The 17,834-nt window shown below is 43.1% G+C and overlaps 1 protein-coding gene across 2 annotated transcripts; it reads right to left on the minus strand.

Moving 5' to 3' along the window:
• Positions 1 to 3,554: 3,554 nt before the first annotated feature.
• Positions 3,555 to 17,616, minus strand: LOC119140616 (asparagine--tRNA ligase, cytoplasmic-like). Of its 2 annotated transcripts, none has more exons than XM_037372100.1 (15): positions 17,574 to 17,616; positions 16,764 to 16,846; positions 16,428 to 16,493; positions 16,233 to 16,325; positions 15,706 to 15,795; positions 14,380 to 14,458; positions 13,315 to 13,385; positions 12,951 to 13,037; positions 10,472 to 10,693; positions 9,872 to 10,071; positions 9,280 to 9,415; positions 8,135 to 8,248; positions 6,405 to 6,536; positions 5,656 to 5,787; positions 3,555 to 5,048 (listed from the first exon to the last, which is right to left on the minus strand). In XM_037372100.1, exons 1-15 carry the CDS (start codon positions 17,614 to 17,616, stop codon positions 4,917 to 4,919), a joined length of 1,680 nt encoding a protein of 559 aa, XP_037227997.1. In that variant the 3' UTR covers positions 3,555 to 4,916. The 2 variants fall into 2 exon arrangements, with proteins under 2 accessions (XP_037227997.1, XP_037227999.1); XM_037372102.1 differs by lacking the exon at positions 17,574 to 17,616 and adding an exon at positions 17,076 to 17,096 and having other exon boundaries at positions 4,917 to 5,048.
• Between the last annotated feature and the right edge of the window lie 218 nt (positions 17,617 to 17,834).

Consider the following 17,834-nt stretch of genomic DNA (forward strand, 5'->3'; position numbering starts at 1 on the left):
GTGTCTGGCTAAAGCCAGGGCAGAACACCCTGCAGGGCTGCACCAGCTAGGAACTGGTCCTGGGCACTGGAACCTGTCCTGAACACTCAGTGCAGCAGCAGGTGCTGGCAGTGGGCAGTGCTGGCTGTGCCAGCACCCAGGCATTGCTTCCTGCTGCGCTGGCACACCTTTGCAATAACCACAGGAAAACTGTTACTTGGAACATGGTACTTTAAAAGAGCTGATAAAATTACAGTGACAAAACCAGCACAGGGAAAGTGCAGTCCCTCACACTCAGAGGCCGCAGCAACTCCAGTGTGGTGAGCAGGGCCAAGGGGCTGCGCTGGGAGCTGGCCTGGCACAGGTGGGGCTGTGTGCTGGCATTCTGCCTGTGCTCCAGGTGAAACACATGTGTTGATCTCAGCCCAGTGCACCAGGAAAAAACCCAGCCTAAATCATTATTTACTCTGCAGACTGAAATCTTCTCCAAGAGATGGAAAGAATAGGCTTTTCAAAGCTCAACTTCTGCCTCTGCCAGCGCACAGTGGGAAAGCTTTGCAATAGGGCTGCACCTCGCACGCAGGGACATGCACTGTGTTTACAGTGTGCATCATTTATGAGATTTCCTTCGCATGCTGGGAGGAACAGCATTTCTCAGCTGGAGGCAGATATCCACAGAACTGATTTATGACCAGCAGCACCTCTGCATACTGTTACAGTGCCAGCTGGGATTCTCTGTCCTGGTCACAGCCCAGTGTGGTTTGTGGATGCTGGAAATCAAAGGTGGCTGTTTGGTAGGCAGGAGGGGTCAGACAGGGAGGTACTGCTGGCCCAGCTGCTGACTTGCTCCATGTGCTCTGGGGCTCTTACTGCTGGCCCAAATGCCATAGTCTTTACCCCTCTTTTCCATGCGATAAATGTAGACAGTAGCAGTGCAGGACCAGTGCCTGAGGAACAGGACAGCTGGGAAGAGGTCCAGCTCAGGTGGAACAAGGACTACAGGCAGCACACAGAACAGACTGCAGCGGTACAGCCTCGCACCAGGGCAGGACCCGACTCCTGCACCAGGGCTCCTGGCTCGTCAGACACACTGGCACAGGACTGCAGAGCTTGTCTGGTAACCTTCATTCCTAGTAGAAACACAAAGAAACAAATACCAGAACTTATCCTGCACACAAACATTTGATTTGCATCCCACATCTTCTCAGCAGCGGTTTCAGTTGCCCTGTGTACAGCTTATGGAAGCCAATGGCAGACCTAGCTCTTGCTGCCCAAGGCCTGGCAGCACTGTGCTTCTCCTTCCCCCTCCAGCGAGCTGTAGCTGTTTCAATCCTGGCTGCCCTGTGGGGAAGTGAGCAAAGAAGAGAAACCCCACATTTGTGAAGGATGCTGGGCTCTCTGGGATGGTTAGTGCCACACCACTGGCAAGGAGCTTCAAAAGGTCCTCACAAAGGGTGGCCAGATGAGTTTCAACGTAGATGAATATAAAATAACGTGTGTAAGGAGATGTAATCTAAACAAAGCTACATGATAGTGATCTTGAAGCTGCCAGTTACAAGGCTGAAAGGGCTTTGGAGCCAGTCCAGTTCACCAGTTAACAATCTAACTACCAGTCTGACTGCGGAGATACCTTGAGGGAAGATTAAACAGTATGAGGAGAAGTCCAAGTCCTCATTCCACATTTTCTCCTCTTTTGCAGGTTTATACATTCTAATAAAAACAAACTCAAGTATTCTTGTACTCCAAGCAGCTGCAGTGTCTTTCTGAGAGCTATTATTAGCAATCATAATCTGCAAGTGATGTAAGCTGCACTGGAATTTGCGAAGGAGCCCGGAGGAAAGTGCTGTTCCCTCTGGTCCCTGGAGTCCTAACAGCCAGTGAGACCAATGAGCTGCTTTGCTTCCCCCAGTACCTGACCAGTATTGCCCACATATACAAGGTAAACATACTGGGAAGGAGGACCGAAACATTGAACTCTGATAGGAAGGACCTAGGAACACTGCTAGCTCAAAGAACACATCTAGCAGCAAATGTGATTAAATCAGCCCTGAATAAGAACTTAAAATCAAAAAGCTTTGCTGCTGGAGAGCTTGGGAACTAGCTTTCTGGATAGCTGGCAGAAACACCCAGGATCATGTTTTAAATCACTGGAGACATAATCAAACTCAGCAAATTTTGTAAGAACACAGTAAAAAAAAGACGACACCACACAAAAACCACAACTGATGAGACACGGAAATAAAACCCAAGATAACATTTATCATTTCTCAGTCTCTAAAAGTAGGGTTTTTTTTTCTTGATGATCAAAAACCTGAATTGAGCCTTGTTGGTAAATCAGGAACTACACCAATCCCATTTAACATAGCAAAGGTTTGTTTTGAAGCAGCATTTCAACATTGCAGTGGCTGCCTAAGAAATTACTCCTTATTACTCCACCGGTAGATTTGCACTGGCTTTTGCTTAATTCAGGGATATTTCCCTTAATTTGGGGATCTTTCCCAGGCAGGTGGTTTGCCCAGCACCACCTCTGCTCCACAGGCAGATTATAGAACTGCACAGCAGTCTCCATGAATTCCGCTAGTAGCTCCCCTGATACGAAGGCTTTTAACCTTTACAAAGTAGCTCAGCCCTGCCAGTTTTAAGGACAGAAAACTGATTGCAAACAAGTGATGTTTTTCTAGTACGATCTTTTCCTTTACCTTATGTACTCAACACATGCAACAATACCCCAAACCACAGGAAATATGCAGTTGACTATACTTTTGCTGGTATTTAAAAGAATCTTTTAAGTTCTGTGTTTGGACAAAGAACCACCCATCAAAAATGGAGTAGGGCAAGTGTGAGAGAGAGCGCTAAGGCATGTCACTGTACAAGATTTTCTTCTACCGTAGCTACAAAAGGACTGGGAAAAGGTTGAATTCAAAGAGGTGGGTAAGAAAGAAAACCATCTTAGCACTGCTCACATCTTAGAGCATCTTTCCTTCATCCTTGTGCAGTGCAGTCCCTACTCACCTTCCCTGCTTTGGCAGGGCACCCCTCAGGTCATAAGCAGCAATGCCACAGTGGCCCCCCAACAAACCCCAAGACATTAAATCCAGACATTTAACAGCTCTGGAAATAACCTCACTTCTGCCTCGCCAACTGGTACAGTTGGAAGATGTTAACGCTGCTTACAAACCAGGCTGGCTTTGGGCAGCCACAGCTACAAGCAGGCAAAAGTCACATGCACTCCCCCCCCAAGAGCTGCTGCCTTGGCAAACAATTATTCAAGCACCCCTTTTGTTCTCATTTATTCTTTCTAGAATGTTTCAGCTGGGTAGCTGGGGTGGTCTATCCAAACTATAAAAATACATGCCTTTGAGTTAATGGGGATTTAGTTCAAAAAGAAAAAAAGCTAGTGCCATTTTTTTGGAATATGTATTTCCTGCACTTGGAAATTCCCTTTTCCTGTGCTTTTGCCCACATAGATACTGTCTGTGACAGGACTGACTATATTAAGCAAGTAAGCTATAAAGGCTAAGTAAAAGGAAAGGAATAGACATTGGAGGTCAAGAACTACCCTCTTGCACACCAACTTACGTTGCCACAATTTATTGGTTGCCAATTTAGACCAGTTTATATTTTTAACATGCAAGATGAAGGAAACCAGTCATTTATTACAAAAATATGGGTATTGCACAGCTCAACAATTCTGTGAATGGCAAATCCAGATCAAATCTCAGTGCAGATAGCGAATGATGCACCTACCGATTTTTTTTTCCTCTCTAGTAAAAATAATTACTTTATTTATGATTAAAAAGCATACAGATGACAACACGTTAAATATTTCATTAATCCTATTTAATAACTTGAGTACAGTCAGAGAATCTGCTCAGATGCAGTGGCACAAGAGAACATGGAGCCAGCTAGGAAACATGGAACTGCTCTACTATGAAAACGTACTTCAGCATGAGACGGGAAAGCCCTGCTTGAACTACAGTTCATCTAGAGAGGACAGCAATTCAGTCAGCATACAATGCTGAAATCCAATTGTATTTCAAAGTTATCAGTTTCTTTAGGTCTTGGTCACTTCTGGTTTGAAACAGATGGCAGAACCTTAATTTGGAAGGCACCACAAACTACCCCAGTGCCTACGAGCTAACAGACAGTGCTCCCTTCCTATTGTCATTCAGCACAGGCTGGGGTGTGCATGGACCCACTTACAGCGCTGCATCCACAGGTACCAGGAAAAAGTAGCAAATCCTACCTCACCAGGTGCCTCATCATTTCTAACCAATAAATAATCTGGAAAAAAACCCCAACCAGCCACCCCCATCTCTTGCAGTGGAATTGTGTGGTAAATACTACATACCTTGCTACTGAATAAACTAAATCAGAACTTTGATTAAAAACAGTAGGAGCTAAAAAAAGTGCAACGCACAACAGAATTAATACCAATTTTATATTCTGTTGAGCTCTTCAGATGATGTCTTTTTCATGCCATTCTCTGAGGTCAGTATTTGGGAATTTAAAAAACTTGAAATCCTGATCTCTCCAACAAGAAATCAAGAGAAAACAGATGAAAATTAAAGCAAATAATAATAATAAAAGAACAACAAAAATTCCAATGCTGAGCTTATTTTCTTTTAAATCACAGAAATTAAAAGCAGAAGCATATCTTGTTTTTTAAATGACAGCTTATTGGGATCTTTGTTCTATGTTGCCTTGAAAGCATAACCACACCTAACAATTTTTTTTATGAGGCTTCTTCCAGTTAATTAGTAGCATTTTACTTTAAAAAAGGGGTTTGTTTATATTCCTTTTCACACCCTAAATCAGTATTAGTATTAGAAACAGGTTGCAATAAGTCTTGTTCTCAGACAGGCTGTAGTATACAGTATATCATTCCTTTTCAATCATCATTTGCTCAGTTTTCTTGGAGTTTACCACAAGGACAGCTAAGGTTTGCAGCGCTGGACAAAGCGTGGGTAGAGACAGACATCTCTGATATGGTGTCGATTCAGAATCCAGGTTAGGAACCGTTCTAATCCCAAACCATATCCACCATGAGGGCATGTACCATATTTTCTCTGTGAAATTAAAACCAGAGAGTAGATATTAAACATTTTCTTGTTATTTATATAATTGCAGTAATTATGACTGGGAAAAAAATGCAAACCCAAGATTATTTTCTGAATGATGAGGAAAATGGTTCAGGCATTTTTCATTTTTTTGTTTACACAAAATTTTCATTTTGTGCTTACTTGTCACGAGTTTCCTGGGGCAATGTAAGGACTAGAAGAGGAAAAAGAAAGGTGAAAAAGAAATCTCAACGATTCTTTTCCAACTACCTCCTCCTCTCCCCTTACACTAGTTAGAGCTTAGCCATTCAAATCCGTGAAGACCAACTTCTCTTTATCTAACAGTGCCGCAGAAGGCATTATTAGAAGAATACACCTGCACAGAGCAGCCTAATGAAGGTCATCTGGTAAGGGCAGCACGCAACCGCAGCAAACAGCAGCAGTTTTAACAGACTGGAAACTGTTACGCATTGCATTTTGGCAATGCTTAAATAATTATCTACTTTGGGCCACCAGAAATACAATTCAGACTGCATCACTTTAAGAGCAAGTTTAAGGAAAAAAAAAAAATCAAATATCATAGCTGACAAGCAACACATCTAAATCTTTTACAAACCTGATCAGTATACCAGTAGTATGGTGTGGGATCGATGCCCTCTCTCTTATAGCCTTCGAGTAGCATCTCACTGTCCCAGATACGCATGGAGCCTCCAACAATTTCACCAACATTAGGCATCAACACATCAACCTACAAAACACAGCATAAGGTCAAACTATTACAATTAACCTGCCTGTAGGAGGGGGAAGAAAAATAACCCAAACTTGCAACTATATTTCCATAACATATTTTATCATGTATATTTAATTCTGCACAACAGGAAGGCAGGCAGTTCCTTCCAGACCCAATTTTTAGATGGAATAAAATAACTAACTAGGTTCCCTAATCTCTAATACTCTTGGCCACACTGACCTGTAAAAAACAGACAAACAACAAAAAAACCCCACACACCACCACAAAACCACAAACCCAGCAACATTCCTAATAACCACCCTCTTCCTGGCCGCCTGACAGCCAGTGTTTAGACAATACAGTCTCGGAGAAGTCACAGAAGTATTGTCATTAGACTAGCCCTTGCCTGAGGTCAGTGAGGAACACACTCACTATCATCTACCCACGTTATTAGCACTTCAGAGTTACTTTATTTATTGCACAATCAACAAGCCACACCAAAAGACACCCAACCCAAAACCTGGTAAGAATTCTCTAAGATTCTCCTGGAGTACTTACTCATTCTATGCTCACTCACACTGACATTCCCCATGCTTACGCAGAAGCCTGCAACACTACATAAAATACCAACTTACAGATTCAGTAAGGCGGGAATAATCATGACAGCGCTGCATATAGAAAGACTTTATCTCTGCAGGAAATCGGCACAACAAGATTGGCTCATTAATGGTGTCTGTCATCAGTCTCTCAGGAGCTTCAGGAATATCCTAAGGTTAAAGAAGGCTTTTTTAATACTTAAAGCCAAAACCACTCCAATACCTTGGAGTCCCACATGTATCAGGCATGAAACAAATGCAGTTTCACAACACACATATCCACACATTCATCCTAGTGTACCTAAACTTTTAAAACAATTTATCTTAGAAGAAAATATATTTATATATAAAAAACATACATGTTGAGGGGGGGAATCTGTTCAATTAAAAGCCAAGTCTTCCCACTGTTTCAGACAGAAAACTGAGGAAATCCTAACCTGAAATGGAGACTTTCCAAACCAGTAAACACTGAAGAGTCAAATCTGCTTCCTCCCCAATACTGTTTTCCACAAACCTCAAGACTAAGAAGTTTAAGCATTTCCTTGTTATATATATGGGCTATTTTTCAGAAACCTCAACTGATCGGTTACATAGATGAGGTTATTTGTTTCTTATCTACATTTTCTGATTGAAATTTGATAAATGGTGAAAAACCTAGCACAAATTTCATTATGATCAATTCAGCGATTTTATTGTTTAAAAACTGGAGAGAAGTGAAGGATGACACCACACTTACACTAACAGACAGGGAACATCAGTGATGTCGTCATCATGGCTTGTTAAACAAACATACTTTGCTTAGTCAAAAAAACTGTCTATCCAAAAAAGGCTTAATTTGAACTTTTATTCAGCCAATGCTCAGACTTTTCTTAAGATTCTGATTCAAAGTCAGAAGATCAGAATTTTCTTTAATAGGAAAAACCAGTCACACCTGTTACTTGTTTTAATCCAACCAAACACTGCGTTACAGCACTGACTGCTGTGAAAGTGAGGGCAGAGCCAACTACAGTATGCGCAGCAAGGAAAGTGCAACGAACACAGGCCTTGCACAAGGGCAGCTCACAAAGCAAATATCAGCCCCACAATGGGGGAAAGGAAGTAAGAATCCTTATTTCCCTCTAGAACCTTAAGTTTGGTGCAGTATGAAGGCCTTCCTCTCCCTTTACCTCTATCATCTTTGATACAGATGGGAAAAACAGTAACAGCAAAAACCCCAACACATCTGATTTTGAGCTGCCAAGGTTCCTGCAGAATATGCTGTGTAGACTTTGAAGTTAAACAATTATATCATGTCCTCCTAAAAAATTCTCTTAAATCCTTTGATGACTATGACTACACTGTCAAGTCCTCTTGATCTCCTTCAAATAATTTTGTCTTACATGTTGGAGAACAGCGAGACAGGGTACACATGGACAGATGTCAAAACAGATTTTGGTTCCAATGTTTGAAGACATTACGTGGAAAACCCAACCCACACTTGCATTCCCCAATAAAAGAATTCACTACATCTCCCAGCACAGTCCAGACAAAAATCCAGGCTTCTGGATAAACTAAGTTTATAGCAAAGCTCTCTTTAACTTAAATGGGACTAGAACTTTACTTGTTATCTATGTAATTCCAAACAAAACACAACAGATTCACACAGCAACAGTAAGCCTAACAGCATCGTAGTCCAAACATGCTGTTCTTCGAGGGCCTTCTATACCCTGAGTGCAGGGCAGTGGGATTTTGTTTGGTTTTAATTTCTAAAGAGCCTCAGAAAGACTTACTTCCCCAAACTCATAATAAGTGCCATCTTCCTTCTTCACATCATGTTCCTTTAACCACTCAATGGCTTCAGTATAGTTCATTCGTCGGAAAGGACGTTTAGGGGCCTTGAAGCCCTGTAAATAAGAGCAGACATGAAGACAGTTGGAAGAGTACCATTTTTAAAGATTATTTTTCTAGTTGATTAGCAAGTCCACTTCCAGACTTGAAGCATACACACGACTCTTCCCAGCTCATCCATCAATAAATTATTAAACAAACAAATCAAGCTCAGTACTGAAAAGATAGAACCAAACATAACCATCTTCCAAGTCCAGTACAGCTCACAGAACAGAAGCTGAAAAAGATGGCAGGAGAAAGAAAGGAAGTATTTTCAATGCTATTCCCTTTTCTGTACAAATTCATTGCATGTGTAGGTGTTTCGAACTGAGCCATTAGCAGAAGTTCCATGGGCAAGGCTACAAAAGAATATTTTTGCTGCCCTGCACACAGAACGGCTTCAGAATCCACCTTTGTGAGGTGAGTTCTGCTTCTTCCTACCTCCTGACCCCTGTCTCAGCCCAAATTTAAAACTGAACCTCCCAGTGTTTATCAGGAAAAAGGTGAAAATAACAGAGGCAAAAGACTTTGTACGTGCTCTGAGAGAAAAACTAGTGATGGAGATAGTTAGCAGTCTCTTAAAGCCATCTTCTTTGCAAAGGCAACAGAAGACAAAGGGTCTCTAACAAATAAAATAGCTTTAGAGCTTCACATTCCAGGGTGGAAAGTAAAACACCATTCTTCCGTTGCTCCCTTGTGCTCAATCTACAAGTACTAGCCGATCAATATTACGAGCTCTGGGATAGAGGTTTTTATTCCACTGGTACAGTACACATTGCAATAAGTCCCAGCACATTGCTGGCTCCTAGAACTTGCTAGCAGGAAACTTCTTCCCCCACAGTCCCCGGCTTCTAGAAGAGTCATTACCAGCCTTGCAGCATTTTCATTCTTTTGATGTTATTTAATACACTTACTATTATTAATAACAGTAAGCAAGCAGAGCCCACTGCTATGCCGTGCCCTGCCTTCCCCAAATGAACGTGCTGACCAAGAAAGGCTAAAGATCTATGTTCTTGGCTAGTCACGAGTGTTCCACACTGCTGCCTACCGGGTTTAGGTCATACAGTAAGCTTGATGCAGGAGATTTCAAGACTCTGTCTACTACGTCACAAACCAAGCTCTCCAGACGGTCCAACAAATCCTCAAAACTTATAAAAGGACATTCAGCTTCAATGTGAGTGTATCTGAAACATGAAGTCACACCATTATAAAACCATACACAAGCAACAAATCTTTTAGCTATGAAAAAAATTCTCACTAAAAAACCCACAACCCAAACACACACGCTTTTGTCCCCTTTTTCATTTCTCCCACCTCTACAGTGTAAAGGAAATAAAGCCATAAAAAAAAAAAAAAAGACAACAGTATCAACTGTATTTTCTAAAAAAACACAGCTTCCTAAAAATGTATCAGCTGTTTCACAGAGATCTTCCTTCACTAAACGTCAATCGTCAATGTATTATGACCCGCTAGACATTCACCAAGACAAGGTATCACCCCCAAATATACTTTGCTCAGACCTTCTGCATTAGCATTATGCCGTCTGCTTGCTGTACATTATGTCATCTAACTGACTGCTACTCCCCTGCTTTATAAATTAGCTTATACATAAATAGCAAAGTAGTATACTCTTTCCATACTCTGCCAAGTGTCTGCGGGTCCTGGATTGCTCAGCTCTGTATGACTGAGCAATACAGAAAACATCTCCTAACGCTGGAATGCAGGTCTCCAGATAGAGCTGTGATGACTGCGTTAAGTATGCCTCTTCACCAAAATAATCGAGTTTGAACAGAGTTGAGCCTCCTTCCACCTGTGTCTGGACTAAAGTTGGTGGTGTGACCTGTTAAAGAACAGAACTACAATTACTTGAGTGAAGAATTAAAGACAAGGATGACAACATGCGAGAGCAGTGACGTAAGGCACACTCTTCCAGAACACCATCTACAAAGCTTTTGTACGCACGCATCCAAGCACTTCAGTCTGATATCCTTCAGCACATTAAAAAGAGGTATGCAGGCTGTTGGGGAATCATACCGTAACAGTTACACCTCTCAGAAGTGCCTACACACCTTTGAGATCTATCTCTATGAAAGCAATCAAGTAATAGTTTCCTAAGAAACAGCTTTTCTTTTGCCCCTTTCAGATCAATTAGAAAATCTACACATTTTTTTCAGGAAAAAAAAAGTCTTGAAGCCAGGACATTAAAGTAGTCACTTGCTGACAAGGGAAAACATACTTACTTCATAATAGCCATTGGCAAAGAAATGATCCCTGAAGGCCTGCACTACCATGGAGCGCACCTTGAAGATTTTGGACATATTCTCGCCTCGAATCATCATATGCCTGTTGTTAAGCTGCACATCAACCTCTGAATCCTCATTGAGTAGATTGTCAGCCCCTCCTGCTGGGGCCAGACCAATAAGCTCCCAATAATCACAGTTCAGCTCGTGGCCTCCTGGAGCCTGCCAATTTGAAGAGAAACAAACATTTCAGAAGTCCACTTTTTTTGCCCCTTGGATGTCACCATCTGGCATCGTGGCAAAGATGTTAATCTGGTTTAAACAAAAGATGCTAAAATCCTAATTGCAGTATTTTCAAAGTGACTGCTTTGTAATTTGGTCATAGCTCACTTAGAAGTGCCATTTGCAACCCACCATGAGTCTCTCAGACTTAACGTGAATGGGATTGAGTACTACACTCAGATAATTAGAAGCTTCCAGATGCATTCAGTTTAAGTATCACAGACAGCTGGGTTTATTCAGCTGGAAGAACAGAAAGCTAAGCAGGGGCAAACTACTTACTACTTTCAGCTATTTAATGCGTGGTTATACAGAAGATGGAACCAGAATCTCTTTGGATGCGTCCAGCAAAAGGACAAATATCTCCAGTTACAACAAGGGAGATTTCAATCAGCTATAAAGAAAAAACTGTTTGCACAGCGTTGAAACGCTAGGGCATAGGCCAAGCCAGACTGCAGTCTCCATCCTTGGAGATGTTCAGAAACCCATTTGGACAAGACACTTGGCAGCCTGACCTCACATTAGATATTCTTCAAGAACAGGGCAGACCCTTCGTGATTATTACCTTCAGAGCTTCCTCCTAGCCCAAACCATTCTGTGGTAATTTACACTGCATACTAATTTTGGCTGGGATAGTTAATTTTCTTCATAGTAGTTTACATGGTGCTACAACACAACACAATGGTATGAAGAACCTTCCTGTATACCTTAAGAGCACTGCACACAGAGTGAAGAGTCTTCCCATCTATTAGAAGAAAATGCAGAGCTAAGACTGCAGTATGACATTCAAGGTATTTTGTTCTTTGTCCTATTTGAGCCATATTCTCCTTTTCTCAAACTTCAAATTAAAAATTGCTTGGATCATGATGGAGGAAGATCTAGCTCACTACAGGTACTTTTGAAACCGCCTGCCAGGGACACCTGAGCAATCTTTCTGCACTAGGTAGCATCTCACCACAACGTGACAATAGCAGGTTTCAGGCTGGCTGATCTGACCAGTCCTGTCTGTGCCATGTGGCAAGCAGAGGGCCCCACGCCAGGGCCGAGCCCTGTCCACAGACCAGACGTGGTTTGGTTTTTTTTTTCCAGACATGCTTCTTCTCCCTGTTATCTTACTAAAGATAGTACACTTTCTCAAGAGACCACAGAGGAGAATATAGATTGCCAATCCACAGAGAAGAACAACTCTCACTGCAAGAGCCGATGACAATTTTTAATATGTATCTAAAGGAAGAGGTAAGCTTACAGACTAGCAACATTAAACATCTATCTATCCTCTAAATCTCATCATTACTGCTTTGCTTTCTCCTTCACAGAAAAAGGACATTAATATAAGCAGCTATCAGGAGCTCATGTCTTTAAAACAACTACTTAAGATTTAAATAGAACAAACGTGGCCTGAGCTTGCTTGCTGTTTCTGCATCCCAAGTTTTGTAACACAGACACAACTTGGTTGTCTTTCAGTCATCTCCTAATAACTAAGAAGTGTTAAAATAATTTTCAGTAAATACCCTGACACAGGCCTGCATGTCCTCACGAGTACACTGAGTTGCTGTCACAGATAATGGTTTCTGAAAGCTTCTCTCCTGCCTTTTTATGGGCCATCCTTCATACCTAGCTGCTTAACATGGTTTTAGCCCCAACCTCAAACAATTTTCCAAACAGTAACAGGGTGTAGATGATCTAGACTGGAATGAGAGGTGCACAAGGCCTAAGCAGCATCACATTTTGAAACCTAAAATCACACTTGCCAAGTCGCTAACATGAGACCACCATTATAAACAAAGTTTTATTAAAAAAGTTACATTGCCTAGTTCATACGCCTGCCAAATACAACATGGTGAAGAGCCTACAAACCCATCTCAGTAAAAAAAGAGACACTCCCAAACTCTTAGCCTCATGAAAACTGAATAAGCCTCTTGTTAGGGAAAAATAAAGCTATGTTGTTTTTTAACATAATTTCCCACATCTATGGCACATATCAGTGGAAAATTGTTTCAGGCAAAACCAGAAGAGTCACATAGCTCACCTGTCACACACTGAACTGTGGGTGACAGCAGCAGCCTTGGAGGTTTGTTCTTTTCGCTAAATAAAGTTCCCACTGAAATAATCTAGTAATAACTTCTACATCTGCTTTTCCTTCCACCAGGAAAATGACCAACTGTTAAAGAGGAGAACCCAAACACACTAGCTCCCGTACCTGCTTGCCTTCAGGAACAAGGTTCAGCATACCGTACACTGCAACACTGCTCTCCGTAGAAAGAATTAGCCCATTGTAACACTGACACTGCAGGGAGAGAAAGAGACAAAGGCATAGTAAAGGTAATTTTTTTATTTTGCTATGACATCTACTGGAGTCCCAGACAAGATTAACTCCTAGTCACTTCTAAATAGTTCTCACATTGACAAAAAAAATAATCTCTACTAGTAGGAGATACAATTTAACAATAATAGAACTTAATCAGTAGGTTTAGGAGAGCTTACAATTGTCTGTACGAAAGAAAACCAGATGAGGTATGAACACTTATGAAATGATGGAACAGAATTAAATCATCACAACTTACCAGGTCATCTGAAAGGACACATTGAAGAAAACCCGTGCCATCTCTCAAAACAATGAACATCAAATTTTTTCCTAGTTAAAAAGAAAAAAAACAAACACCAGAGTGCCTCAGCTTTATTCACCGATCCATTTGGAGAGCCCCACTCCCAAGACATACCAATTACCCCTGTGCAGATTATTACAGAAGGACTGTGATCACATTCTTCCTTTTTAAAAAACAGATGATTCAGGTAAGCACTGAGGCATTAGCACAGTTATAAATGCCTTTCAGAGAGCTGTATTTTGTATAACAAGTTAAAGTAAGTTTCAACAGACATCAAGAGCAAAGCCTGCTCCAACATCAACCGGGTTGGGATTGCACTGCCATGCCAAGACCTGAGATGTCCCTCGGGTCCTGAGGGACTACAAGTCTATCTGCAGAAATGCTGAACTCACAGGCCCAAGGTACACCTGACATGGGCAAAGCAGTCACCCACCTCTCCACAAAAGCATATAATGACAAAAATAATTTGCTAGAAACTGTTCATGATATCCAGATCCACAACTGCTTCATCAAGTCCTTCAATGATAATCTGAACAAGTACCTGTGGAGTCAGAAGCACCTCTGCCATGCACTCCCATGCCCCAACCGAAGCTACCTTGCTAACTAGAATACCAATCATTTTGATAGCAAGTATTTACGGTCAAAGAAGTTATGCTACTTTATGTAACTTTACAATTCCAATTTGCTGATTTCACTATGAGCAGATGCTTGTTAGCTACTCAGTTTGCAGGATTAGTTTAAAACATAGAACAAATCTTTTGAAGAAATTCCACAGGACTGGGCTCCAAACTGAAAATCCCATTAAGATTTTGACTAAGAAATGTCCGCATGCTTACTTGTCATGCAGAATTTTCAGTGTTGTTGTGACCACTGTGATAAACCAAAGAGAACACCTAACTGATAGTTTAAAAATTTAAGAACAGGTGCTGCCTGATTCATTCTAAGTGTCCGAATTTTGAAGGCTATGGTATTTGTTCCATCTCTCTCCACAGGTTCAGTAACTTCTAAATGCTTGTGGTTTACCTTGCCTCCGTAATCTGTGAATCCAGCCAAAAATCTTCACTCTCTGGCCTCTGTAAGCCTCCAGAGCATTAATCTTTACCTGTAAAGCCGGGAATAAAAGCAATCAAAGAGAGAAATGATTCACCATTTAGACTGTGTTTTTCACGTAATTACTTAGCATATGTCTATGTGTATATGACACCTCCCTCCCCAATAGCTCCTACCAGGAGCACTTGAAGCAAAGTTCCACCCAGGCTATAAGCACAGCTGCCAATACTGAAGAGCTGTTTAGTAAGGAAATAATACTTTAGCCAGGACAGGCAGTACACTGGGACAGCACTTCCAGGCTTCACATAGAGTCCTTTCTATTTAGAAGGCTTACTTTGCCGTGTAGCAACCAAGGACTGTAATAGCTTTTGAAGAAGCTCACTTTTGAGTTTGTTTGACCGAAAGGAGAAGTGAAAACATGTAACAGCTCACATCCTAAGACTGGAGTATTTGGTTATTACTGGAAATCCAAGGTGCACTGCATCACCAAAAGACTTGGAAAGGATGCCTCAGGCATGTTTTCTGGCACTCTGAATGCACCGTGGATTAATTTCTCAAGACAGTGAATGCCTTTAGAGGATGAGTTCAGTTAGCAGAGTATCTGGATCTGACATGGGTACATCTAAATGTGTAGCTGAGGTACTAACACTGCTATAGGCAGAACAACCCAGCAGACACCTTCAAAATGCATCACATCTCAGGCAGCTAAGGACTGCTACATTACACTGGTCTAGAAGAGACTGTGATTTCGGTGCAGCTGGGCCTGGCTGCCCCTTTCTCAAAGAGCAGCCATCAGAGTGCAGGTCTCTGATCAAAACCCTCTTCTACACAGGGTCTATCCAAACACCTGTCACAGGGCAGCACATATGGTATCTGCTTACTAAGGATTGCACCAGATCACCACATCCAGCAGGACTCTACAAAGAGCCAAGTAAGAACTATATTCTATGTCTCAGTAACCAAAATTACATCCTCTAACCAGCACTGTTTCTTCACTCTCCACCACTGCAATAATCAAACAAAGCAAAACTAATGAACTTTTTGAAAAACAGAAATATGGTTTCTGCCAGCAGACAAACAGAGAAGTCTCATGTGTGAACTAAGAAAGTTCAGATACCCATCAAGCACACGAGAAAGACCAAAGTCTGTATAATCGGAAAAGCAAAGCTGCATTGATGGACAGTAACAAGACAGTAGACTTCAACAGCTGCCGGAGCCAGAAAGCAGAGAGACTCACTCTCTGTGCAGACAAGATGCTCCAACACAGGCCACGTATCAAGCTCACTGGATCTTACTCACACATTTTGGCTCTGGAAAACTAGGATCATTCTTGATAACAACCTTCTTAGCTTCCTCCAGGTTCTTCTCTCTTCTCAAGAGATCTTCTGCCTTTTTTTTTTAATTAAAAAAAAAGTATTAAACAGCTGCAAGCAGGCTTTATAAGATTCCTACTCTCCACAATTACCAGAGACTATAATGTATGTTTACAGACACACGTCATAAAAAGCCTCGATGTTACCTTGCTGGGGCCTAAACCTGCCCTAATTCATGACCAGGATGAGAACCAATGCACAGATACATTTCTCATTTTTTTCCCAGAAAGTCTAAAGCCAAGATTGCAACTGTTCAAAACTCACCCAGTTTCAGGCAACTTGTCCCAATACAAACAAAGGCAAGTTGTAACTAATGCATGTGCAAAACAGTGACACGGACAAAGAACAAGCTGAAACTTTTTTAGAGGAGTGGGAATGACAACACTGCTGTTTAATGTTTTTGGAAAAGAAAAGTGGTATGCTTCCTCCAGCTTGGCATCATCTGCAACCTACCTCCTTCTTCTCCTTCGCTTCATTCTTCATTTGTTCCCTGTGCCACAGTTTTTTGATATTTTTCATCTGTGACTTTGAAATAATGGCCCATCTCTAAATCAATCCAAGGAGAAAGCAGAAAAGATTACATTTGTGTCCCTTCACACAAAGGGACATTAAAATAATTTCTACTAGGAAGCTCTAATGCTACAGCACCTCATTTTCTTTTTGTGAATCCACGTAAATAGTAGGAAATGGCTCCTTTCCTGCTGTCATCAAAGCCTAAAAAGGTGGAATAAATAAACAAGAGTCAATGGCACTGCATGCGAACTAAAGTCATCCTTCAAGAGACTGAGCAGACATCCTACTGGTCAGAGCTGTAAAAGCAGGTATAAAATTTACATTTAGAAAGACAAGGCCAGAGCAGCCTGGCCTGGTGGAAGGTGTCCCTGCCCCTGGCAGGGGGCTGGAACTGGACCAGCTTTAAAGTCCCTCCCTGCCAAAAGCATCCTTTGGCTCTTCAAAACAAAAGAGCAGCTGCTTTCCAATTACCTTTAACACAGTCTTGAACGGTTTCTTTTGTGTCCCATCACCAGTGGAATCACTGCCTTCTCGTTCAGAAACATACAGCTCATCTGTAATACATAACAAATACAGGCAATTACTCAAACAAAAAAAAAAGGCAAGGAGGAAGAGCGGACACACACAAGGATATAAAACCTTCACGGTTATCAACAATAATAAACCTTCAGAAACAAAGGCTAGTCAGACAGCGTAAGAATTATTTAGTATTTTCCGTGCAAAAAATCAACCCATGCAGTAAATACGTTATGCTAAGGCCTTAGGACATCCCAAGATGCTGACCTCCTCAAAGTCACTGGCTGCCCAGGGGGAACCAAAACCGGGAACCTCTTGCGGAAACCGCTCCCAAGCCCGCGCCCCCCCATCGCCAAGCTCCGAACCAGAAACCGAAAGCGCCTGCACTGCCCCGCCGGCCGCGCCCAGGCCCCGCCACCGCCCCCGGGCCGGCCCTGCCGCTCCCACCCCGCTCGCTGGCGGCCACAGACAGCTGCACCTCTCCGCTCCCGCCGAGGCGCTCGGCCGCTGCGCCCGGGGTAGCAGCTCGGAGCCGCCCGTACCGGCAGGGCCCAGTGGCCCCGTTCCCGCTTCCCCTCCCCGGCCCGGCCGCGCCGACCACCGTCCCCGCGCCGCTCTCCTTCCGCCCGACCCCACAGCCCCGGGCGAGCACGCCCTTGGGCCACCGGCCAGGGCGCCCGGCACCGGCCGTCACCATCTCCCGCCGCCCCGCAAGCAGCGGCGCGGGCCGGAGCACAGCGCGACAGCGGCCGCCCCGACCCTCACCCAAGACGAGAGCCGCCGTCCCAGCCAGCACCTCCGCCGCCATGGCCGCCGCCCGCCGGAACTGCCGCTCCCCGCGCTTCCGCTGCCGTGCGCCAAGGGCCCCGCCCCACCCGCGCAGTGCGGCCGAGGGAGGCCCCGCTCCGCGCTCCCGGCTCCCCGTTGAGGCTGCCGCTGCAGGGGTGCCCCCGGGCCGCGTGGCCCTGGCCCCTCACCTCGCGCTGGGGGATGCAGGAGGCTGGAGGACTTTGCATATTAATTTAC

Source organism: Falco rusticolus, chromosome W, assembly GCF_015220075.1.
Source record: "Falco rusticolus isolate bFalRus1 chromosome W, bFalRus1.pri, whole genome shotgun sequence".
NCBI classification, from domain to species: domain Eukaryota; kingdom Metazoa; phylum Chordata; class Aves; order Falconiformes; family Falconidae; genus Falco; species Falco rusticolus.

Bases quoted from the DNA above. Each gene is read 5' to 3' on its own strand.
- LOC119140616 (XM_037372100.1), bottom strand. From the start codon at position 17,616: ATGGCGGCGGAGGTGCTGGCTGGGACGGCGGCTCTCGTCTTGG. The intron at 13,038-13,314 runs GTAAGTTGTGAT...CTCTCCCTGCAG, and splicing joins GTGTCCTTTCAGATGACCTG to TGTCAGTGTTACAATGGGCT. The intron at 6,537-8,134 runs GTAAGTCTTTCT...CTTTAACCTTAG, and splicing joins CTTATTATGAGTTTGGGGAA to GATATTCCTGAAGCTCCTGA.